Genomic DNA, 27235 nt, shown 5'->3' on the forward strand with positions numbered 1-27235 from the left:
CGTGACACACGGACACAGACACACGGACACACGGATCCCGCTGCTGCGGGGCGCTCCCGGCCGCTGCCGGCATGGGGAACATAACTTGTGTTCCTCAAGCACCCGGCAGGCTCCGAGGCTCTTTCAGAAGGAAGCCCTCGCTGAAGAAAGAGTAAGTACACTTTGCTTTTACCCCGCGCTGCTTTCCAAGCGGTGCTGGCTTTCCCTGCTGGCTTTTTTCCCGTGGGATGCGGCGCGCAGGATGGGGCTGAGCCCTGCTCGGGTGAGCCAGGAGTGAGTTGTGTGCTCAGCAGAATCGGGGCTTGCATGGATTCATGGGGTGCTGGGCAGTGCCAGGCGCAATCAGCTCCCCACAAGTGCCTGGAAGGGAATTCCAGGGCTATGCCAGCAGTGTATCCCAGCACATTGCCCCTGGGAGAGCTGTGATGTAGTTGATTTCAGTTGGAAAACTAAAGCTCCCCTCCATGGAGCAGGCAGGGCAAGGTGCAGAGTGAACACTCCTTGTTTTCACCCGCGATGTTTTTACTCATGACACCAGAGTCTCGGTGCTCTGTTGTGAAAGAATGACATTCACCCTCCTCTGAGCTCAGGGAGAAAACCCCAAATCCCAACGCTCTGCCCCTTGAGCTGCGTTTGGAACCCTGAGTGAAGACACAACTGAAAATGTCCGTGAAATCCTTTGGGATCTTTGGTGCTGGGCTGGGCAGGGCAGCGTTCAGGTACCCAGTGATGGACCCCAGCCTAGCGGGGAGTGTGGAACAAGCCAGGTTGGACACAGGGGCTTGGAGCAACCTGCTCTAGTGGAAGGTGTCCCTGCCCGTGGCAGGGGGTTGGAACGGGGTGAGCTTTAAGGTCCCTTCAACCCAAACCAGTCTGGGATTCCATGATTCTGTGATTCCTGCCTTTCCCATGCTCCCATTCCTGCCAGTACTTCAGCACACCCAAAGCAGAAGCCTCCCAATCCTGAGTGTTCCAATCTGGACAGGAGCTCTGTTGGGAACCAGGGTGATTCCTCATGATCCTGCTGGCCCCTTTCGTGCTGGTTTCAGTGTACATGCTGGGCTCTGAGACAAACCCCATAAACCCTGCTCAGCTGAGTGGTTTCTAATCAAAAGGAGACACTGAAACTGTCCCCTCGGCCTCCTGTGCTGCCATAAACTGGGAGCAAACCTGTAGGAGTCTGTGGAACTACTGTGGGATAAAAGAGGGGGGATCACTTGGGGAATGTGGACCCTGGAGGGCTGACATGGGGTGGCTGCAGGGGAACAGCCGAGCCCCAGAGCACCTCCTATCCCTGATGACTCCCACTTCCCACGCTCTCCATGGAGATAAGCCTGGTTTCTGCTGAGCCAAACATTGCAATCTGGTGCAGATGGAGCAACTGCTGGGAAGTCCCAACAGAGCATTGGCGACTCCTCCTTAGTGGTGGGCATGCAAGGAGGAGCTGGGAGTGCAAGGAAAGAGAGAGGAAACCCACCAAGATGGAAATCAAACCTCTTTGTGGCTATATAGTGGTATATGTGTACATATGCATCTCCACTCCAGGGGCTTTGGAACAGCCATCAGGATTGGGTTTGCTCTTTGTGTTTTGCAATGGAACATGTGGTCCCTGCACTGATTTGGAGACACCCATGAGCCCAGCTCATCCTTTGGTGATGCAAAGGCAAAGACACACCAACAAATACAGCACAAACCTCATCACAGTTCTCCAAGGCTGTATATCAGCCCTTTACCGGACTGGGATGGTTAGAAAGCCCGTGACAAATTGCTTGCTTAGTTTTATGGCTTCCTGATTCCTAGGGCAGAATTCACTGTGCATCAGCCTAGATGTGTGTTTGCATGTGTGTATTTTCGGTTTCTTCTCTCCCTTCTGTAGACAAAATGGCAAGAAGAAACTGCCCAGCTTTTTTGGGATAGAAGGAGGGCAGGAGAGAGATACGACCACAGACAAAATCCTGCAGTATATTCCAGGAAAGGCAAGTACAAACATGTCCAACCCCCTTTCCTACTGCTCCCAGAGATTATTCCCACCTAAGGACAGTGCTGAAAAGCATCAGAAAGAGGATGGGTCCGGATCTGGGGGTAGCAGCAGGGATGTCTTATGGAGATGGAGGTCACATCTGCAGCCCAGGGAGAGATGAGCTCCATGAAGGTGTTGAGGTGACCCTACCATCACCCAAAACGCGTGATGGGGTGGGAGGATGCTGCTGAGAGCAAAGCAAGGCAGCACGGTGGGAATGTCCCCCACACATCCCCTTTGCTCTTGGTTCTTTTGTTTCTGGGTAGCCTGCGAAGGAAGGGGGAAATCAGAGCGAGCCTTCAAAGGTGGGATGATTCATTCCCACGCTGGAATGAGACGGAGCAGCAGTGTATTAGCAATAAGCCTGGGGAAGGTAAGCAGGAAGGGCAGGTCTGTCCCAGGCACGTACCAGCCTTGTGGCCATATGGCCCATTTCCCAGCACTGCTCAGGGAAAGCAGAGGTGAAATGATGAACCCCACTATGTTTTCTCAGCTCCTTTGGGTAAAACAGGGATGTGGATTGAGCTTTGGGGCCCACTGGGCTGTACTGTGAGTGCATCTCCCCCACTGCATGGCAAACAGGATATGTGGATATAGGGAAGGGGGAAACCAAGGCACATTTCGGAGGTAATTTCAGAGCAGGTCAGCAGCAGGACATTATCTCTTGGGTTTCAAGCTGCTGGCTAGGTGTATCTCACTGGTGATCACTCAGTTCTGAGCAGTTCTCATGTACTTTGGGTTGCTGCAGAGGTTCCAACATCTGCTCCCCACAAGCGGGGACTCTTCAATCCCTTTCCATGCAGCTTCTCCCATGTTGGCCCTTTCCAACCCTTTTGCTTTTCCTCATGTGAGTGTGAGAAGGGAGCAGGGCTGGGATCCTCCTCCTGGCTTGTGAGGTGTCCTTGGGTGAGTGCTGTCCTCTCTCTTGGGACATGTGTCTGTGCTGAGGTGGGAAGTACAGCGGAACTGGGAATGTTTCATGCTTCTGCCTGTTATTTGTGAATGGGAGTAATGGGGATGTGGCGTGGGCATGGGTCCCTGTGGGACTCAGCTGGCATCTCAAAGGATGGGACCAGGTCCTACATGGATCCTGGATCCTTCTGCTGGAGAAGCTGTCATGTTAGCGGATCCTGGAGCTGACAGAACAAAGGTCACTGCAAGATTACTCATTCGGGAGCACAGGAGAGTGTGGGATCTCTCCAGGGAAGGAAGGAAGGAAGGCGGAGCGGTTGTTTGGATGTTACCCTCGCCTGGGGCACATGGGATTCAAACTCAGCCACAAGCTTCTTGTGTGGCCTGGAGAAAGCCTTGGCTTTGCCCTTTTCCCATTCCTGGCTTTTCAGGAGAAACACCTCTAAGAGCAGGAAGGGCTGGGATAGAAAGGGGGTGGGATAGAAAGGAACCATCAGCATGGGACTCTTCTGATGCAATCTCAGAGGAGATGGGATCACCAAACCTCTACCTCAGGCCATGACAGACAGTTTGGGGCTGGGGCAAGTGACATCCCTGAAAACCACATTCCCTCTGCACCCTGCCATGAAACCTTTTGCTCCCACCAGCCTCATGCCCTGTTTCCCACACCTCCCAGTCCCAGCCCCTGTGAAGCCCAAGCAGAAGCAAGGGGGGAGGATGTGCCAGAGGAGTGTTGCTTCTCATTTGCTGCTTTTATCATTAAACAGCAGCTTTGGGAGCCCCAGGGCACGTCGAGAGGCTGAGCTCTTCCTGCTGCCAGGGTTGTGATTCAGCTGGGAGTCACTGGGGTCTGCAGGGGCTGAGGCAGCTTAATTATTAACTTGCTCTACCTGCGGGATGAGGCATTGGAGACAGGGGGAGAGCATGTCGGGGCACTTGCACTGCCAGAGACCTGCTGCTTCACCAAACCCAGACAGAAACCAGGTTGCCAATGCTCTGCACTGCTTCAAACCCAGCTGAGCTAACAGAACCGGCACTGATCAGGATGGGAATGGGGGAAGAAAGAGCTTGCCACCAGCACAGCCCAGCCAGGGGAGTAAACAGCAGGCTGGGGTATGATAAATGCCAGTTGCCTTTCCTTTTGGCTGCACTCTGAGGCATCCCCATGATTTCAGGGATGCATGGGCCAGGGAGATAAGTGATGCTCATGGAGGAGGCTGTGATAGCTCTGGTCCCTGACTCCCCCAGGACATCGTGGGGTTCCCAGTGCTGCTTTTGGGGGCTGGCCAGATCTGTCTCAATCCCCCAAAGACCAAAGGGATGCATTTGTGGGTCTGAGCCCAGAGACATCTGAGGCTCAGCAGGAGCTGTTTTCTCCAGAGCTGAGTCCTCTGCATCCTGGGAAATTGCTGTTGGACCTAAGCAGATGATGAGGAGTTTGTGGGAAGCACCATTAACCTTCCAAAGCCAGTGCTACACAGCCTGCTTCTGGGAATAGGGGACAAAGAAACCATAGGCATTGCAGATGGATGTGGCTGCCCCATCCCTGGCAGTGTTCAAGGCCAGGTTGGACACAGGGGCTTGGAGCAACCTGCTCTAGTGGAAGGTGTCCCTGCTCGTGGCAGGGGGTTGGAACTGGATGAGCTTTAAGGTCCTTTCAACCCAAACCATTCTAAGCTTGTATGGACAAAACAGATGAGCTTCTTGCACACACACAAACGTTGCATTAATTTGGGGTTTAACAGTGGCGTTCCAGGGAAGGATATGAAATTGCTGGAAAAAAATTGAGACCTGGTAAAATATAAAAGACCTGAACAGTCCCATTTCTGCCTGCAAAACCACAATGTCTGATCATGAGTGATAAGATTGGGGCTCGAAAGACTGGTGTGAAGTGGGGTGGATGGGTCCTGCAGCTGAAAGGGAGGAGATTTCAGTGATGTGATCCCATTTTGTCCATGGTCTTGGAGATGCCTCCATGTTTATCCACTATCATCTCAGCCTTAATGCAAACCCTTGCAAGCTGGAGTTTCCTGATGCTTGTTTGGGAGCAGGAGGTATTCCATCTCATTTGTTCCTTGCTCCATGAACCGTGGCAGTGGAGGCTCTCCTTTTCCCTCCTGACCCCAGCAGGATCCCTATGGAAGCTGGTGGGCTGGCTGAGCTCCTTCCCAAAACTACTGTTGGATTCCCAGCTCCATGGTTGCTTTTGCTTCTTGGGGCCTTACTTACTACAGGGGAATTTGGCTGCCATGTTCCAGGCAGCTGGTAGCTGGTGCTGCTATTGCCGCGTCCATAATTCCATTGCTTTACCCTCTCCCTGCTCCCGGGTGCCGGTTGCCCTTATCCCAGCAGTGTTTTGTTATTGCTGTCAGGTGATCCATTGCTCTTTGTTCTGACAGCAGCTCAGAGCTCACATGTAATCTCTTCCTATGTGTAATTGCCTCTCGGTGAGAGCATGAATTGGCAGCCAGCAGGTTCCCACCTCCAGGGTGCTCCTCATGGGAATTGCATGGAGCCGGTGGGGAAAAAGCTGAGCAGAGAAGGGGTTAATTTGTGCCTTTAAAAGAGTTTCCTCCACTCAGTGGAAGGAGCCCCAAGCTTTGCAGGTAGAAGGGACAGCATTAGGTTACCAGCTCCCCTCTGGCCCTGCTATGGGTATGAGGGGGGTTAATCTCATGCCGGAGGGTTGAGTCACGGAGGCCCCAGCAGACAGATCTGCTCGGCTCTGCTGCTCTCCATTTATCATGGAGCTTACGCAGCTGTCTCCTTGGCACAGCACACCGGGAATGGGCAGGTTGGGAAGCGCTGGAAGCCGCTGGTGTGTGGGGTGACGGCTGACACTGGATCCCTGCGGAGCCCCACAGCCCTCTCCCTGCTCATTCCTGGAAATGCTGTTTGGATAGAAGCATATAGGGAGCTGCATGTCACCGCTACACCCTGTATCCCACCTCCAGCGCGGCCATGGGAGTATCCCCAGGGATCCCACCAAGGTGGCCTCACAGCCTGGGGACAGGGCAGCAGGGCGAACCCTGCCTCTCCCTCCTGCCTTTCTCCTTTGGTTGGGAATGACCACCCAAAGTGTGTGATGTGCCTAACAAAGCTGACATTTAAGACTACAGTGGGGTGCAGACCTAGTGTCTGTGGCCTCACTGGGATACAGCCAGTATTATCCCCAAGGAAATCAGCCAACCCCTGGAAATAAAACCGTTCTTCCCAAAGAAACTGCAGGGAGAGCTTTTCACCCCTGGATCCATGCACTATCCACACAGTGCAGCAGCAGCCCTGGGCTGTGAGCAGCAGAGTGCCGTAGGGATGTGGGTTTGTGCTGTGGCACAAAAGGAAGAATTTCCATACAACCAGAATGCAGGAATTAAGGGAATGCCCCAGCCCTGGATGCTGTCTCCCTCTCACATCAGCCCTTGCTCTCATGGAGCTTCCCTTGCCTTTTTGCACTGACAATAAGCAGCCCCACAACTCAGAGCCTTGCAGCTTCTCATATGGCTGTGGGACTCAAAATAGTATCTGGAACAACACATTCCACCTGGAGAAACCGAGGGATCTGAGCAGATGGGATTGCTGAGGAATCCAGGTGGAATTAGGGCAAAGAACACCTTTCCACTAACCCCAGTGGAAGGCAAGCTGTGCTTTCTTAGCCTTGAGCAGTCCTTGTTGCAGAGAATTTGATAAGGATGGCAGGAGATCATGTAGGGACACCCTAAATGTAGGATGTGCTTCTGCACCCCCTCTTCCCAACCCAGAAAACCTCCCTTTAGGTCAGTATCTCCCCTTGCATGGGGAGAATGAAGTAACCAAACCCCAGCTCCACGCTGGCATGGAGACCCAACAACAAACAGCCCAGCCCGGGCACATGCCCAGGGAGCCTCTCTGAGGAACCCTTTTGGGAAGATGTTCTGGGAATGTCTCTTCCAGGCACCATCCCACTGGCTCTGATTTGGTTTTTATTGGGAATTCTTGGTACAGAATATTCAGAACCAGGAAAACCAGAAAGAGAACTTGGACCAGAGGTTCCCCAGCCTGTTCAAGAAGGGACGGAGGAAAACGGTTGTCAGGAATCTGGGCAAGATGATCTATTACTCCAAGGTCAAGTTTAAGTTCCAGCACTGCCAGGTAAGCTGCAGCCCCTGTTTGGGAGGGTTTCTCTTCCCAGGAGTGGTTGGTGACACTGGCTCCCATCCCAGTGGGAACCTGGGTCATGCTTCCATGCTCAGATCCACCAGCAGAGATGTGGTGGTGGCCTTTGGATAAGCGACCTTTGGCTTTTCCATGCACAGACCAGTGTGAGGTGCAGAGGGAAGCTGGGAGGAGGAAAGTGACCTGAGATAAACCCCAAAACGTTTCTTTTCTGCAGGAGGTGAATGACTGCTTCTTGGAGCTGTTCCAGTCCTACCTGTACTTCCAGTCTATGGGCTCCAATGGACTCACCTACCAGGTAGGGCATCTCGAGGTGATCTCTGGGGAAGACAGCATGTCTTCCTAAGGACTGTACCCAGACAACCTCAGTTCACCTGAGTCCTTGGCCTTGTCTGTGTGCAGAGATGAAGGATAGAGGTAGCATAAGGGCTTGTGAAGGGCTGGTAGGTGTTTAGGCTACCTGGAGATACCAAGTGCAGAGCGCTATGTGTTGGCAAGGGTCAGAGCTCCTATTGCTCAAGATAGGACAGGCTGAGAGAGCTGGACTGGTTCAGCCTGGAGAAGAGAAGGGGCCAGGAAGACTTTAGAGCAACTCCAGTGCCTAAAGGGGCTACAAGAAACCTGGAGAGGGGCTTTGGACAAGGGCCTGGAGGGACAGGACAAGGGGAATGGCTTTAACCTGCCAGAGGGGAGATTGAGATGAGCTCTGAGGCAGAAGCTCTTCCCTGTGAGGGTGCTGAGGCGCTGGCACAGGGTGCCCAGAGAAGCTGTGGCTGCCCCATCCCTGGCAGTGTTCAAGGCCAGGTTGGACACAGGGGCTTGGAGCAACCTGCTCTAGTGGAAGGTGTCCCTGCCCGTGGCAGGGGCTTGGAACTAAATAAGCTTTAGGGTCCCTTCCAACCCAAACCACTCTGTGATTCTATGTATTACAAACAATAGGCTGTTTCGCACATGCAGCCAAAAAATCACTACTGAACAACCAGGAAGCCCTGAATGTTCTCTCCCTCCACATGAGTGACTAAAACTGAACGTGGCTGTTTTGTAGATGTTGGTCAAATTTGTGCCTTTTAGAAGTGATTTCTTGTTTTCTAGGTGACTTGAGGTTAATGCTGCATGCCAATACAATCCCTCGAGTCATCCAGCCTTCAAGAGGAAAGACACATGTCACAATGCAAACAGTCTTACAGAATCTCCCATCTACTTTATAAACAGCTCCTTAGTTTATTAATTCTAGAGGAATTAAAAAGGAATTAATGTGCCAATACTGGCCCCTAGGCATTACAGCTATTAGCATTAGTGCTTGTTTAGAAAGCCTGAGACAGGGAGCACAAACTTGTCATCCTGTGCTTCATTATAGAGAGACTCTGAAGAACTGGAGTATAGAAACTGGGCAGCTCAATTTTGCTTTATGGTCATTCCCATTTTCTGGCTTTCTTGTGTTGATGAGGTTTCGCTTCAAACTGAAGGATTTGGAATATAAAGGAAGTGTTCTACCCCTCAAAATAATGGTGTGTTCTTATGCAGGGATTGCTGCCTTTGAAAGAGCTGAGTGTGTATGAAATGGAGACTGGGAAGAGCACTGGGCAGGAGGATCATGCTTTTCGCATTGCAGGTTGGTGCCTCTTGGTTTGCTTTGAGCAGAGAACACAGGCTGTATGAATCACGACTGTCTCTGCACTTTGTCCTGCTCTGAACTTGTCCCGAAGAACCATGCTGTGCAGGGAAGGAGGCTGCAGAGAGCTGAAGCTCTTCCTCCCTGCATTTCCAGCTTTCCCTCCAAGGCTTCCCTGCTCCTAAGCTCCTGGTCAGTGATGCTCAGGGCTGCAGGCAGGGAAGGGAGCGGATAGGGAGCGCAGAGGAAGATGCTCCTGTGCTCCAGCTCGTTAGTGCTCAGGGCACATGGTGATGCCCAGTCTCTTTGTGCACCACATTTGATTGAAGGAATGGAATAAAGCTCCTTCTCCTACTTTTTGTGACCATCTAAACCTAGAGGTGAGGAAGTGACTCTGATGGGCAACAGTGCTGAGAGGCAAGTTGCCTCTGCTGTTAACACCAGGACCCAATGTCACTTCCCTCTTCCCCGGCACTCCTGATTCCACGAGCTTTTTAAACTTGCTTTATAAAGTTTTTCCTGGGATAACAACCTGTCTGCAGCTTGGCTGGAGGCTTCTTTTAGCTTAATCACTGCTGTATTACAGCAGTTGCAAGCCCCCAGGAGTAGTAGTTAAAGCATGAAGTGCATAGAAGTAAGTGATGATACAGAGCCAAGAAAGCTCATTTGTGTCCTAGGCCCTGTCTGTGTATTCTGGTGTCCTCTGGTAGAGAGAAAGTTATACAAGGACCACTCGAATGGAAAGATTACATACATTATAAAGAGGAGCTGGGACGTTCATTTTAAGGACTGATTACACTGTTCTAGGCAGAGCTCTCCAGCCCTTTTTGGGAGTCTGTAAAGTGAAGGGAAGCTTCTCCCAGGCATAACCAGTCAGGGGCGTCTGCCCTGGGGTGTGTGGACTTGTTCTGCTTGTATTAAAACACGCAGGAGTGTGGCTGGGTAGAAAATTGCCTCGAGCTTTGTTGGGGTTGTGTCCTGCTTAGGGAAAGAACAAACCAAAGCCCCTCTGGCAGAGTGCTGTATATAGCAGGAAGCAGTGACATGAAGAAACCAAGGAGGTAGCAATATTTGGATTGCCAGGATATCATAGAATCCCAGGCTGGTTTGGGTTGGAAGGGACCTTAAAGCTCATCCAGTTTCAACCCCTTGCCACAGGCAGGGACACCTTCCACTAGACCGGGTTGCTCTAGATCAGTGAGATCAGTGGAGCTGCAGGGGGAGAAATCAAGGCACGGAGGGGATAAGAACCTTGTCTGTGGCCCCACAGAGGCTGAGGGTGGAATTCTTTTGTCTCATGACCCTGAGACACAAAAGACGCGCATCCATTCTCTTGTGCAATCCCGTGGCGTCAGCAGTTCCCCATAAACTGCACTTCCCAGGCTTGTTCAGTACATCAGAGATGCTGGCAGGATCACTGGATGTATGGAGGTGGAGCATGAGAATGAAGCCTGGCAGCATTCAGAGCCATCCCTGGTGCACTGGCACGGAGAAGTAGACTGTGGCTGGCCATCACCTTGGCTTTGTGGTCCTTCTCTTGCACAGCCTCTGATGCTGATGAAGTTGTTGAGCACCTTGAGTTACCTCTCCCTCTTCTACAAATGGGGCAGCTTTTTAGTGTCCCCAGACAGAGAGATTTGGCTGGGCATAAAGTGCTCTGGGAAAGGGTTTTCTTGCTTCCAGTGTTCCTCTGGAAGCGTTCACAAAGGAAAGAGGAAGGACAGGGCAGAAGAAAAGAGCACGAGGGCCGGCACAGGTTGCTCAGCATGGCTGTGTCACAGCCTTGTCACAAACATACCCTTGGGACTGAGGGAAGTGGCAGGAACTGAATAAGCAGCAGCCTCTCTTCACAGCCTCCCCAGCAGCTCCTTGCACCAGCTTCAGGCACGTCTGAGGCTTCAGGCTTAGGCAGGAGTTCCTTTTCTCATTTCTCTTCCTTTGGGGCCCTGCTTAGACGTGGCAACGTGAACAGCCCTCAGGATACCTCTGAAAGGCTGGCCTTAGAGGAGGTGGCAGAGCAAGCAGTGCCATGTTAAGGGTCATGCCCTACCAGCAAAATTCCTGCTGTTTGTATAGGGACCTGGATGCCCAGAGAAGTATTCAGAATATCTAGATAAAGCTAACACCTTTATACCATCATAGTGACTCTATAAAGTAGGGAATCACCTTATCTCCATTGGAAAACCAAGGCAAAAGGAGACAAGATGCCACGATGGCACACAGGCACTTGGGTGCCCAGTAATGCTTGACACCTAATGACTGTAGTGGGTCTGAATGGAGAGGTTATGGAAAGTCACTCAGGGAGTCTGTGCCTCAGTTTCCCCACCCTTGCTCTGTCTGTGTTAGCGCATTTCCTGTCAGACAGCGGTGTTTCAAAGTCATCATTAACTGTTGTTCATGAATAATGCAGGAATTATGGGATGAAAGGCTCCACAGCAGGGCAAAGTACCACTCTTAGCCAGGACACTTGCTTATCTGCATACTTCCAAGTCCCTCAAAGCCACATCTTACTGAGCATGCACCAAGTATGCTCTCATATGAGATCACTGGTAAATTATTAACTATAACATACATTCTGCAGCCTGCCAGAAATGATCCTTCACGTCACTAGGTTGCGTCTGCAGTGAATAGCAGGGAGTGTGGGAGACTTCTCTGCTTGTGCTCTTAAGTGAATGATAGCTGGAAACATTCAAATCAACAAGATTTAGGGGCTGTTCCTCCCTTTAAGAGTATGTCTGAGAGCAGCTTTAGCTTGTCTGGTACAGATTGTATTTGGTGAAGCACTAGATAGTGTCAGGAAGCTACCAGTGTTCTACAGATTGAGTGCCAAAGCGAAAGTAAGAACTAGCATGAAACTTTGCATTGAGTTAGGCTGTCTGCAGCAGCACAGTGTGATAGCCTCTGCCTGCAGAGATGCTTCTCACAAGCTGCTGTGGACTTTCAAGCTGAAATCTGTCTCTTGATGTCAATATTGACTTTTGGACTGTCTTTGATTCTTGTTCCTGGCCCGGATTTGGATTGAAAAGTGACTCATGGTCAGAGTGAGATGTGGCTGGTGGAGGGAAGGTGCTGGAGTCATCCCTGCTGGGATAGTAGTGGCAGGAAGGGCTGGAGCGTGATGTTGACGGAGCAATGCATTGACAGGCGGCCCATGTGTGATGTGCTGAGTGTAACAGCTCTGGCCAGCTCTTATTGATGCTGCAACTGGTGCCCTTATCTGCTCTGCTCATCGTGTGTCTCACATACCTAGGTCCTCTGCTGAATCCCCTTATCGTGTTCTGCCCCACTGAGTCAGAGCTGAAGCAGTGGCTTTATCACCTGGAGAAACAGATCCAGCTAAACGGAGGAAGCCTTGGCTTGCCCTTCCTCTCTCAGGTTAGTGTCTTTTGATAGTGAGGTGTGCTGTGGGCTCAGAGCTGAACAGAGCTGGGCCACTTGAGTGGATGTTGTATTGCTCCTGCTGCATTCAGTGGGAGGGATAACCTTTGCAGCCTCTGGAATGTTCTGCCTGGGGAGGAAATGTGTGTTTGTGTTCAGATGGCCTGAGGGTCCTGGGTCTGTGCCATCAGCACCAGAGTGAGGTGGGATTTCAGCCTGAATGGCAACCCCAAGGATGCTGTGTACTGCTGAGCCCTGACAACAGCTTGCTGCGCGTCTGTGCACACACACAGCTTCTAATTGAGGAGCTTGGCTTTTGTGCAGCCTCCTGTGAGGTTTAGAGTGCAAAAAGGAAGGTTTTGCAATAGGGCCAGGCAGGGTGTGTGTGTGGAAAGGGAGACCAGTGACCCTGAGGTGCCACCACCGCAGGCCCTGAAGGGTCAGAGGTTTGGGGCTGGTTCAGAGAAGTTCTCACACAGTTGGCTGCTTGTGCAATGATCGAGAGTTTACAAAACATTTGGAGGAGCAGGAGACTGGGACCAGGGCCTGGAAAAGCACACTCCAGAGACTTGTCTTCTCGTCCAGTCTCTGCGGGGTGTTTTACTTCCCTCCCTGTCTCCATCTCCCCACTTGTAAAACAGAGGTATTCTCTTTTGAAAGGCAAGGTACAGATGATGCTACGTACCAAGTGTTCAATCCCAGTGGGAAAACTGGCTCCTGCACAGGTTTATTTACTGTTTCCTACTTCTGCCACACTTCAAAAGTGCCCTGAGATGTGCTGTGTGCTGCCTAAACTCTTAGGGGAGGACACGTCTACCCTGCTTCTCAGTTCTGCTCCTATCCCTAGAATGACTGGAAGCAGAGCTCCATTGGGAAGGAGGAGCTGCGGTGGTCCGTGCAGAACATGCCTGTCCAGGAGTGGAGAGGGACCCAGCGGGAATCCTTAGGCGATGTCCTTTGTGTTTCCAAAGTGAAGCTTCAGCATCTGCCTTTCCAGGTAGGACACATCCCTGGGGAGCAACCTCCTGTCAGCACGGCTTGAAATGAAGTGACAAGTGCAGGCTTCTGCCTACCTGCTGCCACTAATCCAACATATCCCTGAAGGGTCATTTTATCTATATCCTGGTGCATGGAAAAAGGTTTTTTATGGGTCCTGTGTCTCCAGCTTGGGGACAGCACGTGCATAAAAGCATTAGCAGGACAGGGTTGGCAGCTGGAGCTGGCAGGGATCTCCGTGGAGCCCCTGTTTCCAAAGCCTTTGCCTCAGGCTGCTGTCAGACAGACAAAGTGAAGGGCTCTCCGGATCTGAGCCCTGCCTGGCTGTTCACAGGGAACCCTCTTCCTCTTTATTTTCCAAGGAGCAGCATGACCGGCTGCTGGTGCTTTACCCATCCACACTGGTGATAGTATCTGAAGAGCACAACAGCCTCTGTTTTAAGGTAAGCTCAGCACCTCCCTGTTTTCTCTCACCCATCCACAGCAGCTATTTCAGCACCTCTTTGGCTTGTTGCTCCTTCTCCACCTGGTTTCCCTTGTGCTCCCTGTGTTGGCAAGGGCTTTCCCTGCACGCTGCTCCCTTGCCAGCAGGCAGAGGGATGTTGCAAGCTATCTTCCCATGAGAAACACCTTGCCCTCCTACAAAAGCCCGGGGGGAAGGGAGCTGGCTGCCAGGGAATCTGGAGTCTCTGGGAGGAGGGAGGCTGGCATGTTTCTGTGTGGTTATGCTGGCACAGAGCCTGGCTTGCTTGCTTGAGACAGGAGCTGGAACAGCCCCAGAGAGTGTCCCAGCAGGGGGTTTGCTTCCCAGGCCCTGCTCTGTGGGACCACTTGGAAGCAGGTAGCATCCAGGCAGCACATCTGATGCTCATGGGGAAGGGCAAAGGCATTAGTTGGCTGGTGGGCAGAGAGGAGAGGCTGCTGCTGGCACTGTGGGACAAGGGCTCTGGGCAATGTCTGGCACACCAGGGGAAGGGCCAGCAAGGATGTGGAGGTCTGAGTGCCCCAGGGGCTGTGAGATGAGCTTCTCTAGTGCACTGCTGTGTCTTTGCTTGTGGGAGCAGTGCTGGGCTCCTCAGCACAGACAGCACTGTGGGCCCTGGGAGCTGCATTCGCATTGCCTGCAGTCTGAATAGCCCTGAAATGTGAAATCCACCTCAGACACCACTGCAATGGCTATTAAACAACCCTGTGCTTTCTGGCCCTGTTTGCCAAAAGGAGGACTGAACTGTCTGTGAACCTGCACGTGCAGCATCCTTCCTAGTCACTGAGAGAGGAACCAGTGACAAGGAAACCCTGCAGAGTCTCAGGGCTTGTGAAATGCAGCGTGAACTCACTGGGGTCCTTCTTCACATGATTTCACCGTGTCCACATTAGGCTCCGAGCCATGCAGGCTGCTTTTAACTCAAGGGAAGGCTGCATAGAGCATCTCCCTGGCCAGAGGAGATGCTCTGCGGGCAGCAGGAAGGGGTATGAGGAGGGATATACACCAGTGAGAGCTCTCCTCCATCCCTCTGCAGCACTGGAGGGTGTTTTCCAGCAGCCGGTGGCTTATGTGACACACCTCAGAGCTTGTTTTTGGGAACACGTTTGTAGCTCCTGGGAATGGAGCATACGTAAGGGGGCCTTGGGCTGGGCTCTCCGATTAACTCATCTCTTTTGAAAGCTTAAACCAGGTTTGTCTGCCCTGGCCATGCAATGTTCCCTTCCCACGGTGCTGAGCGTGGGTCCCTGGGCGGCTCAGCACTGGGGTAATGGCAGGGCTCATGCTCAGCCCAGGGCAGCCAGGGGCTGATTCACCAGCCTGTGACACTGCACTGGGAACCTGATTTTCCACAGGCAAGTCAGGGCACAGGAGCCTTCCTTCTCCCAGGGCTTCTGCAAATGAACTTCCCTTCCCTGCGAGCAGACGCTGAGCCCTGCAATTTGTGTGTGAAGGAATAACCCGGCCCTTTTGTTCTCCAGTTTCATACAACCCACAGGAGCTGCTGCTGCCAAGTGCTGCCTGTGGGACAGGGAAAGGGAAGGCAGGGGCTGAGCCTGCCAGGATGGGGCTCACCCACAGCAGCTCTGGCTCGCTGCTGGTGGGAAAAGGCCCTGGGCAAGGCATAAATCAGCAAGGGGGGAGCTGCTGGAGAGGGGAAAGTTCATGTCACGCCCAGGGAAGGCTGGAGGGGCTGTCTGCAGCTGATGTGGGTTATTTGAGGGATGCTGCTGTGCTTCCGTAGATGGGACTGTAGCCCCCAAGGACGGGGAGCTGTTGCGTTAGGGAGGATGGAGCACTGGGTGCCTGGGGGAAGCCCTTCAAGGTCATCCTTAGTGGCAGAAGAGCTTGCTCCAGTGTGCTAGAGCTGAGGAGCGCAGGAGCAGGCACCACAGGACCCCTCCACATGCAGCCTTGCAGCATCTGTATGACCTGAAGTGTTGAGGCCAGGTTGGACACAGGGGCTTGGAGCAACCTGCTCTATAGTGGAAGGTGTCCCTGCCCGTGGCAGGGGGTTGGAACTGGAGGAGCTTTAAGGTCCTTTCAACCCAAACCATTCCATGATTTCTTACAGCAAAAGGGGACAACAAGTCACGGAGCATTGCCTGGGCTTTCCCTCCCAAGGTCAGTGTTCCTGCACTGCTCAGCCCATAAATCACTTTGGTGCAGGAGAAATACCACAGCAGGCTGCGTGTGCCCACAGGCTGCTGCAGAGGCCAGCACGAACCACAGTGCCTGCTCCAGCTCCACATTTCCCTCGTGGCAAAGCTGTCACATCATCAGCCACATTCCCCAGAGCCTTGTGCAGCTTTGCAGCGAGGGCATGAGGAGGAGCTTCTGCCAGACGCCTTGTTTTGCACCCTGTAAAATTAGGCAAATGAATCATGAATGATTGCATCTCTTGAGAGGACCTTGAGCTAAATGAGAGGGCTTTGCCCTTGCTTTCTGCGCTGCTGCCGGGCATGTGGGAGAGTGGTTTGAGGTGGGAACTTGGTTTCCTAAGCACTCCCCAGACCCTGTGTTTGCCATCCCAGCCAGGAGCTGCTCCCAGGGCCATTGGCACCAGCTACCCTTGCCTAGTGCTCCATGCCCACAGTTAGGGTTAGGTGACATCCAGGAGAGGTAAACAGGGGTTTAAGGAGCAAAGAAATGATGCGTCACTTGGTTTCGCCTTGCTTGGACAAGGAGAGAGTTGAGGAGTAAAGCAATGAGCTCCTCTGTGAGGTGGTTCCGGTGCAAAATCTGCTCCAGCTGCTCTCCCAGGACTGTTCTGGTTTCATTTCCCTAAGGAAAATTCAGCTTGGGGAGCCCCAAAGAAAGAGGAGACCTTTGGCCCTTCTGCCAGGTTGCCCTTCATAGGGAATTAAGCTGCCAGCAGTGACACCTAAAGGACTCCTGGCAGCAGGCAGCACGGCAGAAGCCTGGAACAGGCAGTCCCGTTGCTACCAGTCCCATAGGGATCACTGGAGAGCTGGGCCTGGCACAGCAGCAGATATGGGGGTGGCCATGGGACATCGGGTGATGGCAGAGAGGACAGTGTGGATGTGCATGCAAAGGTGTTATTGCACTTGGGGGCAATAGCAGATGGTATCTTCCCACTCCAGTTTTGCCAGTGACAGGCTGCTTTAGCTCCCTTGCCCTGCTGTTAGGAACATGGATGCAAGTGCAGAGCCCACTGGGATCGCAGGAGTGGCGTTCACAACTGTGCCCTCTAGCACAAGAGCTCACATTTCACCAGCTGGCATTTACAGGGCTCAGCCCTGTCTTTGGAAGGCTTTGCAGGGTATGGATTGTGGGCATTCCTGTTTGCAAGTTTGCTGGAAGTCCCATTTTGCAAAGTGAAGTCTGTCATTAAACTATGGGAAGCTGTTGGAATCAGGACTGCAAGGGAAGGAGTGTTTTTCCCAGGTTGGGAGGGACTTTGTAAGGACAGAGCTTCCAGAAGTGGCTTGTGCAGCCACTTCAGAGGCTTCATTCCTGCAGTAAGGCTGGGGACAGAGTTCTCCAACATGCCTGTGCCCCACACCTGTGAGAGTATGGAGGTGCCAAGTCCTCACCCAGATTAGCAGCGTGCCTCTCATCTCCTGCAGACCCAGTCTAGGTGATTTAGGCTCTGAGATTCCCCTTCCTCCTCCCCTTGCCCACAGCGAATTGCCAGTGGGGCCGAGCTGTGCCTTGTCCCCATGTCACACAATGAGCAGCCAGGCTCCTGCCATCCTCACTCCATCCTCACCTCCAGCCCTGTGCTGGGGCCTCCCCTCCTCCTGCTCCCCAATAAGATGGAAAAGCTTTGCAAGAGGCTCCTTTTCCCTACTGGAAAAGCCCTGTGGAAGTGGCGTTTTGCCAGCCAGCTGCCTGCAGAGGCTCCAGCCCTGAAGCAGGCACGTTGTCCTCCCTGCTGGACAGCATGGGCTGTGATGTGCTCAGCTCTGCACTCCTAAGCCTGCTTGTCTCTCCAACAGGGTGAGCTGCCACTCAACGCCATTCAAGTGCTGTTTGAAGAGAATGAGAAAACCTCCTTTCTAATAGAAGGTGTGTGCTGAGGGGTGTGCTGGGTTGGTTTTGCTGAGGAGCTGTGGCCATGCCCTGGGTCAGCACCCGAGCTCTGTGAACTGAACCCTCTGAAATCTGGGACCATCTGTGCCCTGGCTTTGCGTGAGCCAGCAGCACCCGCACCCCCTCATTTAGATCTGGGCTGGGATTGCCTCTGTCCCACATTCAGCCACGTGCAAAAGGTCAGCACTGGAGACAGAGCATTCCCATCGTCCCTGCACCGGCTCTCCAGATCCCAGGAGAACGTGAGGAGGGATGGAGCAAGCGGATTCCCATGGGTTTCTGACCAAGCCCAGTAAGAGCAGTGAGTGATGTCTCCACAGGCCGACTGATCAACTCGATCCGGGTGACCTGCCGCAGCTATGAGGATTACCAGGAGTGGCTCTACTGCCTCAAAACAGCCCAGTTCCGGAATGCCGACTCTTCCCTCTCTGGATCAGAGAGTTTCCCAGGATCAAAGCTGCCTCATCCTGGCCAGGTAACGTGCTGTGGGGTTGTGTGCTAATCAATACATGTCTCCCAGCTATCCTGTCTGTCCTGTCTCTGGCCACGTGTGAGTACTCTGGTGACACAGCAGACTTTGCTTCCAGGTCCCTGCTTGAAGGCTGTCAGGAAGCTGCTGATCCCTGCAAATTATTTGGAAGCCCTATATTACATTATATAGGCATATATTGTATTAAAATCCTTCAAAACCAGGCTAACTGAGTGCCTGTCAAAGGCACATCTCTTGCGAAAAGGCTATTTCTGAGCCTGTGGCTGGTGTTCCCCATACTGCTGAAGTCCTCCCTTCCCTTGGAGGTTCTTCCTGACTCTGTCCTGCAACCCCTGAGCTGCCAGGAGGCTTCATCCTACTGCCTTCAACCTGGCCATAGGTTGTCACAGTGCTGTGTGGTGGGAGATGGGGCTGGGGAGGGATGTGCCTGTGTCCAGAAGGTTGTTCCTCCATGCTCTTCTTCTCCCCCATCTAGTTTGCCGGCAGTGGGAGAGGGTCCCTCACTTCTGATGGCCGTACCAACTCCTGGGCGTCAGGAGGGAGAGTGGCCACCTTAACACACCTCTCCCAGAACAGCGGCTCTCTCCCCGATGGACAGTCCTTCGTGCTGATGCCTGAGAGCAGGGTGCTTGAAGATCCCCTCTCCTCTGGCTATTCCCAGCCTCTCAATGTAAGTGAATCCCTCAAAAGCATGGGATGCATGTGGGCACAGGCACTGCCTTTGAGCAGAGTGGTCTATCCATGAGCTGGGCGGTCAGTGTTTGCTATGCAGCGTGGCAAATCCATGCCTGGAGCCTGTAGTTGTCCTGGCTCAGCTTTGTTACTGCTGACAAGGGAAAAGTCTGCCGAGGAATCCCATCCCAAAACTCTGCTCTGCATTAGGGTTGTTGGTACAGATTGCAAAAGGGCAAATGGGGCTGTTCAGATGAAATCCTAAAGTAAAAGCTTGTGGGTGGAGGTGGTGGTGTCAGAGCCTTTGTTCTGATGCTGTGCAGCATCCAGGGGCATGCATGGGGATGAGCACATGGGGCACAGGCACGGCTGCAGGACCATGCATGTGTGCAGCATGATGCCACAGCAGCAGCCCTAGCAGGGCAGCACCTTGCACTGGTTGCAGCCAGTTCTGTGTACCTGGGGTTGGCTTGAGAAGAGCCATCTCCAGGCTCTGTCTTCTTGTTTCAGTGCCTGGCACAGGACCTGCGAAGGGGAGGCAGCACCAGGAAGTCCAAGGGCAAATGTGGACCTTGTGGCCAGCAACTGCCCAGCCAGGACACCGAGAGGAACATCTGCAGCCTCATTCCTGAGAACCCCAATGGCGAGCTCCTGTCCTCGGTGTACAACGAGCCGTACTCCGCACACAGCTTGCGGCATCACCCCGCAGCTCCCCTGCCACATCTGGACCTCAGCAATGTAAGGGGGCTGCGACAGAGAATCCTACAATGGTTTGGGTTGGAAGGGACCTTAAAGGTCATCTAGTTCCGATCCCCTGCCACAGAGATACCTTCTACTAGACTAGGTTGCTCCAAGCTCCAAGTTGGACATGGTGGGGCTGGGAAGGGTCAAGCAGCAGAGGAGCTGGTGCATGGGTTGCATTTTCCTTACAGTGTTACTTGCAGGGAGAGCTGACCTGGAAGGTGTGAAACTCAGTTCCATTTGAAAATGGTCCATGGGAAGTGAGGTTAAACATGAGAAATAGAGCAGCACCTTGGAGCCCTGAGATGCTGGGCACTCATTCCTGAGCCAACACAAGCTTTCCAATGTGTGTCCATTATTGGTTTAGTGTGTGATGCCATGTGAGCATGCATCTGCCTTGCACCCAGGGAAGTACCCTTGTCAGCACAGATGGCCACAGTTGGGAGCCAGCCCTGTCATCCCCCATGACTGAGCAGCATTTGGGACTTTAGCTGCAAGGAGATTCCCCACTCCGATCCCTCCTGGGGATGAATTCCAAGTAGGGAACCGCATGTCATGTTTCTGTTTCAATTCTGCCTTTTAGCTGAACAGATGGAGCTTGGTGGGAAGTCAGCCCTCGACAGCTTCCAGCTCCTTGGAGAAGCCAGCCGTGCCCCGCTCCACCTTGTACACAGACCCCTATACCCCCAGTTCCTCTGGTGCTCGCAGCATGGCAGGATCCAGCTTCCTGCAGGAGGTAAAGAGGCACCCAGCGTGTCTGCTGCTGGTTATGGTCTTGACTCAGCACACAGGCTTTCGGCTCCAGAAATCACGCCTCAGGCTATTCCTTTTCCTGCTGTCCGCCTGAGCCTGAGCAGGATATGGAAGCTGCATTTTGGGGTGGGGCAGGTTCTCTGTTTTGTCAAGCCAGGACAGAGTCAGAGGGGAACAGGTTTCCCCTGTCTTATCACTGGATGCTCACCACAATCCCAGGAAGAGCCAGAAACCACAAAACAAAGGCACAGACTGAGATGTGATCATCCAGTCTACAGAAACTAGAGATGAGTCAGATGCAGAGACCCCTTTATCCACCCCAAAAAACTCCAGCTGTGATAAGTGTCTGTTAAAGGCTATGTTTTTAGTTTTACTCACCTCTCAGGGAAACAGTGAGCCTCTGTTCTTCATCCCTTGAGCTGCCGGTAGTCTTCCTCCTCCTGCCTTCACATCTGGCCAACTTCCGCCACCTCTGTGGGTCACTGCGAGGGGCCTGCAGCCAATTCTTTCTTTCCCATCTAAGGCTTTCAGGGTTGGAATGTAGTAGAATTTGTAAGGTAGGCAGAAAACCTGGATTTGCCCTGTTCAGAGCAGGGCTGGCTTACAGGTGGGAAGCAGCAGGTCAGTGTTGCCCAACTGTCCATAGCAAGCACCAAATGTGGAGCGTTTTGGTTCAGTTCCTGCAGTGTCATGGACAGACGGGCTCAGCACAGGCGAATGCCCGCAGAGACCATCTCTCTCTGCAGAAGAGGAACTGCCAGCCCCTGCCCAGTCACTGCAGAGAGGTGCCTGTGGCTCCGTACAGCTCCTCATGCCGCCTCCAGCTGCAGCCTCCTGATGCTCCTTACCTTGAAGAGGTGAGTTTGTAAATGCAGTCTGAGTGCCCCACACTGCAGGCTGCAGGGGAATACACAGGGGTGCAGGGGTTCCTGCCTTTCTCCAGGCTGGAATAGTGGTCGGTCACTGCAGGGCTCTGAGCTCGTTGCTCTGAGCCCTTTGCATCTTGGGGAGCAGGGATGGTGAACCAACGGAGGCCTGATTCCCTGGTGTGTGCTATCAGCACTGCAGTGCTAAGCCATCCTCATCAATGCATCTCTTTCATTTCAGCTCTCTTCTCTGCAAGAGGAACATCTGGGCCCTTCATTGCAGCTACCAGGTGAGACTCTTGGGAGGCCCATTGGGTGCTGCAGCCCACCCTGCCTCGCCGGTGTCTGTCTCCATAAGGATCATTCAAAGCAGGGCTGATAGGGAGCACAGGGACTCATGCATGCCCACCCTTCCTCCTGTTTCCTCATGGTGGGACTGGGTCTGTCACCCTGCCTCTTGCCTGTGTCTGTCTGAGGCAGTGGTCTTGGCTTCCCCTCACTGCCTATCAGCTCCAGTCACCTGGGGGCTTGTGGTTTGTTCTATAGCGCGCTCCATAGAGTCATCACAGGCTGGTTTGGGTTGGAAGGGAGCTTAAAGCTCCTCCAGTTCCAACCCCCTGCCACGGGCAGGGACACCTTCCACTAGAGCAGGTTGCTCCAAGCCCCTGTGTCCAACCTGGCCTTGAACACTGCCAGGGATGGGGCAGCTCCCTCAGCCTGTCTCCAGAGCAGAGGTGCCCTCAGAGCATCTCCATGGCCTCCTCTGGAGTTGCTCCAACAGCTCCACATCCCTCTTGTGTTGTTGCCCCAGAGCTGGATGCAGACTGTAGGTTTCCCCAGAGCAGAGTAGGGGTGCACAGACGCTTCCACTACTTTGCCCACATCGAGTTGCATCTGCACTGTGATTTTGCTGACTGTCGTGTGTACTCTCTGCTGGCAAAGGAGCAGGCAGCCACTGGGTTACTCATGAGCTCTCTGAGTGCTTTGCTTTGTCTTATTGCAGATGGGGATGTTGGCACCTACGACCTGCCAGAGACCAGCTTCCCACACAGCGACTCCTCAGCCTACCATGACTATGCCGAGCTCCAGAGCTTCCAGAGTGACTTCAGCTATGACAACCTGTGGGAAGCTGAGGAGAAGGAGCCGGACATCCCCCACACCTCCCCAGCTCCCAGCCAGCAGTTTTACCAGGCCTGAGGGAAAGCCTCCGCAACTAGGCATAGAAAAGCCCCCGGGGCTCTTTTCTCACTGGGTTTTCCTCCAGGGTGAGGAGCCTGGGGTGTACAAAGCAAAGGGAAGGACCCTGCTCTGTGAAAGGCTGGTTCCCATGTCCCAAACATCTCTGAACCTGAGGATGGGGCAAAGCACAAAAGCATCATCCTCTGCAGACACGGAGAGCAGTGTGTGTGCTAAAGGGTATGCTCTGTGGCTGCCCCAGCTTAGGGAGCTCTGGCTAGGAAACAGCTTTGTCCCCTTGAAAATGAAAGGAAGAACAAAAAGCTGGTCAGGTTCCCTTAGATACAAAGGACTAGGTGTTCACGTGGAGCAGTCACTCAGAGGCCAAAGAAGAGGGCTGGCTGATGGCTGGGTTAGTTTGATCTTTATTACCAGAGCCCTCAGGCTGGTCACTTTGAGGATCCATTGATCCCTGAGAACAGCTGTTAAACCAACCCTCCCTCCACTGAGCTCTGAAGTCTTCAAAGATTCATGAGACATGCCCCATCAGAGTATATAAGGTTGGTAGCAATAGCTATGCTCATAGGATTGTCTTCCTGCAAGGTCAGAGTTAACTGACAAGAGATGGAGAAGAGAAATCCAGATCTGGGCAGAATGGGACTTCCTTTCCACTTCATGCAGAAAGTTCTTTCCTGCCAGTGCTGGCTCCAAACCATGGTGGTGACCTGCAATATTATGAGGTGGAATCAAGAACTGTGCTGCCAAGTGGCTTATGTGGATAAGGATGCCCTAGATCACCCTCATAGGACTGCATCCTTTCCTTCCACCCCTCTGCACATTGCTGGGCTTGCACTAAATGCTGCCTATGAGTATCTAGGGAGAAAGGGAAGGAAGAAAATTCGCTACAGCCATAACACTCCAGTGATCAGAGCAATGCCACTGTGGGCTGTAACCTCTTTCTTCCCCCTTCCAGAGCAGCAGCAAGACCAGGACACAAACAACAGGGGACAGAGTCTCAGTGCTATCATTTTCCAGCCTCTTAGGCCAGATCCTTTAACACATAAAAGGTCAGCAGCAAATCCCAGTGTTTTTACCTGAGGCTCCAAATTCTTAACCTTTGTTCCCTAAAGAGGCTGCAAACCAAACAGTTTACCAAAACCTCCATTTTTGTTCTTTCACTGGTGCAAACAAAACAATCCAGGAGCTCTTTGTACTTGAATATCTATGTATTACATTATACTTCTCTTCAGAAGGTACCCAACAAAGTTTACATGCAAGGTTTGAGTGGATTATATGTATTTAACGTGTAAATGTGGCTGAGTTGAAGATATATTTAATTGTCTCGCTGTGGATGACGTTCGGTCCTGTAGAATGGGCGGCTGTCTGCACGTTCGTGTGTGTGTTGGTTTGGGTCTTCTATCTGTTATCGTTTTGTTTCAGGTTTGCTTTCATATTGGGAAGATTTGTATCTAGTAACCCCCAAAAGGATGTATTTATTCAGAACAAAACGGCACTAGGGAACATCAAAAGCATAAAGTACACTGGGAGGCAGCAATGCTCATGAGCTCCTATGAACACATTGGCTTTGAAGATGGTCACCATGATCTTCTTAATCGGGTTTCTGCAACGTATCAAAAGGGGAAAGCCCCTCCCAATCGATGTAATAGTTCCCTGGTGGGTTTCTGTGGGACTGGACAATTGCAATACACATTCTTCTGGAATACTTTGCTTCTCTCTTTCTTTGCCGTCATCTGGTTTAAGGGAGGTGGATCTTTGTCTGTTCCAAAGCCCTTCATCCCTTTGGGGCCCTGTGTCCAAGGAGGGTGACTGTCTCTAGCTCAGGTCAGGCACTTGTAAACACCTTGTCCTGGAGCAAAGTCTCCCCGGCGTTTGTCAGGCAATGAGACCTGGCTGGAGCTCTAATGCTAAAGCCAGTTGGACTTTGCTTCAGCCCTGGGTTCTGGGGTGCTCTGTAAAACCAAATGGTGACTCTGAGTCTACACGGGGTGTGAACACTTGCAGGGACGGTGACTCCAGCACTGCCCTGGGCAGCCTGTTCCAATGCCTGAGCACCCGTCGGGGAAGGAATTGTTCCTCATCTCCATCTAAACCTCCCCTGGCGCAGCTTGACGCCGTTTCCTCTTGTCCCATCCCTTGGGAGCAGAGACCAGCCCCCTCCTGGCTCCATCCTCCTGTCAGGCAGTTGTAGAGAGCGATAAGGTCCCCCCTGAGCCTTCTCTTCTCCGGACTAAACCCCCCCAGGTCAGTCATCACACTCAGCACCAGCTCCATTGCCCTTCATGTGCTGACTTGTGGGGTCTGGCCATGAGGGGAGCCCAATGGCGCGACGCCATCACTGCCTCCCTCACCACTACATGACAGACAACCTCCACCGTGACCACCCTCCCTGACCCAAGCATGGCGGCCGAGCCCTGGCTGTGAGGAGACATCACTTCATGGCCGCCAGGGCAGCTGCTCTGTGCCCATGGCAGCTGCTCTGTGCCCATGGCAGCGCTGAGGCAGGTCCCCTCAGAGGAGGAGGCGGGAAACCTTGAGAAGGAGGGATAGCGGCTCCCTCATGGCGCTTCCCGCCTCAGAGGGTGGCAGGAAGAGAAGGCTCAGGGGGGACCTTATCGCTCCCTACAGCTGCCTGGCAGGAGGATGGAGCCAGCAGGGGGCTGGTCTCTGCTCCCAATGGATGGGACAAGAGGAAACGGCCGCAAGCTGCCCCAGGGGAGGTTTAGATGGAGCTGAGGAACAATTCCTTCCCCAGAGGGTGCTCAGGCATTGGAACAGGCTGCCCAGGGCAGGGCTGGAGTCACCGTCCCTGCAAGTGTTCACACACTGTGTAGCAGAGGCCCCAGTGCCATGGGTTAGTGGTGTCCTTGGCACTGCTGGGGTAATGGACTTGATGAGCTTAAAGGTCTTTTCCAACCTCATTGATTCCATGATTTTATGACTTCACTTCATGGAAGGCTCTTTCTAACAAAGCTGGTTGGGAAGAGGAGTTTGGCCATGGCAGGGGCTTGCTTGGCATGGAGATACCATCCTGAGCACTGCATCCTGTATAAGCCACTTCTGTCCCTGCATCTGCTCTGGGCAGAGCACCAGGTCTCCTGGCTGCCTCTGCAGAGTTATTCCAAAGGGAGACCAGTGAGGAACTGGATATGGCCCTCAGTAAATTCAGTGCTCTCTGACGTGCGGGAGCAGCAGGGCTCCGAGCACACTGCTCTGTGCATGACAGCAACCCATAGCGACCCACAGCGACCCATAGTGACCCACAACAGTGGCTGCAGGAAGGCTCTTAACACTTGGAAAGATGGGGGGTGTTTGTATTGCACCCAGAGGTGCTCAAGGAACACAATAACCAGGCAAGAGGTAGATGTGTTGGCCACAGAAGTATCGCAAAGGCTCTGGGAAGACATTATAGCAGCCTTTCAGTACCTAAAGGAACCTATAAGGAATCTGGAGAGGGACTTTTGACAAGGGCACGTAGTGACAGGACAAGGGGGAACGGCTTTAAATCCTGCTTTCCCTTGGTGCAAGCGCTGACGGTGCCTGTGCTAAGGGCACGCTCACATTCCATCCCAAAACGCTATGTTCTGTGCTGGGCAGCAGCTGGAAGCAGCTACGCTCAGCCCCACAAGTATGGCCCAGACACACGAACACGGGGATGGAGTTCAGGACCCGAAATAGGAGCCAAACAGACCATAGCAGCTGCGCACAAAGGCGTGCTGGAAGCGTGAGAAATGAGCAGCCTGCATGTTGAAAGGGCAGCATTGAAACAGGGACAAATTTAGCCCAGATGTAGCCAGGGAGAAGGAAAGTTGCCAATCTGGGAGCAGGAATAAAACTGCTTTATAAGCTGTGTCGTGCCTCTGCAGTGTTTTGAAACCAGGATGTTGTGTGCATGTATGTAACTGCCACTGGTCAATGGGATCACATGCTGAAGCTTGGGAGAGCTGCTCATCATGGGGCAGATCATAGAATCATATCATAGAATATGATGGGACCTTAAAGCTCATCCAGTTCCACGGGCAGGGACACCTTCCACTAGAGCAGGTTGCTCCAAGCCCCTGTGTCCAACCTGGCTTTGAACACTGCCAGGGATGGGGCAGCCACAGCTTCTCTGGGCACCCTGTGCCAGCGCCTCAGCACCCTCACAGGGAAGAACTTCTGCCTCAGAGCTCATCTCAGTCTCCCCTCTGGCAGGTTAAAGCCATTCCCCTTGGCCTGTCCCTACAGGCCCTTGTCCAAAGCCCCCCTCCAGGTTTCTTGTAGCCCCTTTAGGCACTGGAAGACTGTTATGAGGTCTCCCTTTAGCCTTCTCCAGGCTGAAGAAGCACTTCCCATAGAAGCATTTCTTCCTGCTCTCCCTCTATCCAACCCTGCTTTAGAAGGTTTGCTAGACTGGTATAATTAATGAAGAGCAATTTATGTGTGTGCACAAGCCCTAAACCATTTCCAAGCCAGCCCCCGTAAGCATCAGAGTGGCCAAGACCCACTCCCAGGCTCTCTCCATGGACATCTGCCTTATGACCATGAAAACTCCCAGTTTTGTGCTTTTCTTCCAACAGGATTTAAAACAGAGGGTTCACTTAAAGTGGCACTTGATGTCCCAGTGCAGGTTGCATTAAAATGGAAACTGTAGTACCTGTAAACACACAAAATACCTCTCATCTCCCCCAAAATGTATTCATCCTTCACAGCCTGGCTGTGGCAGAAGTACAGTCTGATCCAGGTCACCCCTAAAGTGCTCTGGAGCTGCCAGCAAGCCTGTGCACATCCCGCTGCTCAGCTCGGTCACAGGATAGCTGCATCTTTATTCACAGAGGCAGATGAAAGGCATGAGATGATACCAGCAGCCAGCAATTCACCCGCTGACAAATGATCTCTCCACCCCTTCGCTCCCTCCAAGTGCTCAAAT

General features: G+C 52.9%; 1 protein-coding gene across 1 annotated transcript; it reads left to right on the forward strand.

Annotated features, from left to right (window-relative positions):
* On the forward strand, nucleotides 1-24029 carry PLEKHN1 (pleckstrin homology domain containing N1). Its single transcript, XM_030507704.2, has 16 exons — nucleotides 1-151; nucleotides 1877-1976; nucleotides 6914-7060; nucleotides 7302-7382; nucleotides 8609-8696; nucleotides 11947-12071; nucleotides 12922-13071; nucleotides 13433-13513; nucleotides 17517-17586; nucleotides 17931-18085; nucleotides 18576-18770; nucleotides 19283-19510; nucleotides 20097-20249; nucleotides 20944-21123; nucleotides 21374-21422; nucleotides 22136-24029. The coding sequence occupies exons 1-16, from the start codon at nucleotides 72-74 to the stop codon at nucleotides 22327-22329; spliced, it is 2076 nt and encodes a 691-aa protein (XP_030363564.1). The 5' UTR covers nucleotides 1-71; the 3' UTR covers nucleotides 22330-24029.
* The last annotated feature ends 3206 nt before the right edge of the window (nucleotides 24030-27235 follow it).

This window comes from Strigops habroptila, chromosome 16 (assembly GCF_004027225.2).
Source record: "Strigops habroptila isolate Jane chromosome 16, bStrHab1.2.pri, whole genome shotgun sequence".
Lineage (NCBI taxonomy): Eukaryota > Metazoa > Chordata > Aves > Psittaciformes > Psittacidae > Strigops > Strigops habroptila.

Coding starts and splice junctions, on each gene's coding strand:
- PLEKHN1 (XM_030507704.2), top strand. CDS start 72: ATGGGGAACATAACTTGTGTTCCTCAAGCACCCGGCAGGCTCCGAGGC. Junction 12,072..12,921: donor GCTTGCCCTTCCTCTCTCAG/GTTAGTGTCTTT, acceptor TCCTATCCCTAG/AATGACTGGAAGCAGAGCTC. Junction 18,771..19,282: donor GCTATTCCCAGCCTCTCAAT/GTAAGTGAATCC, acceptor TTCTTGTTTCAG/TGCCTGGCACAGGACCTGCG.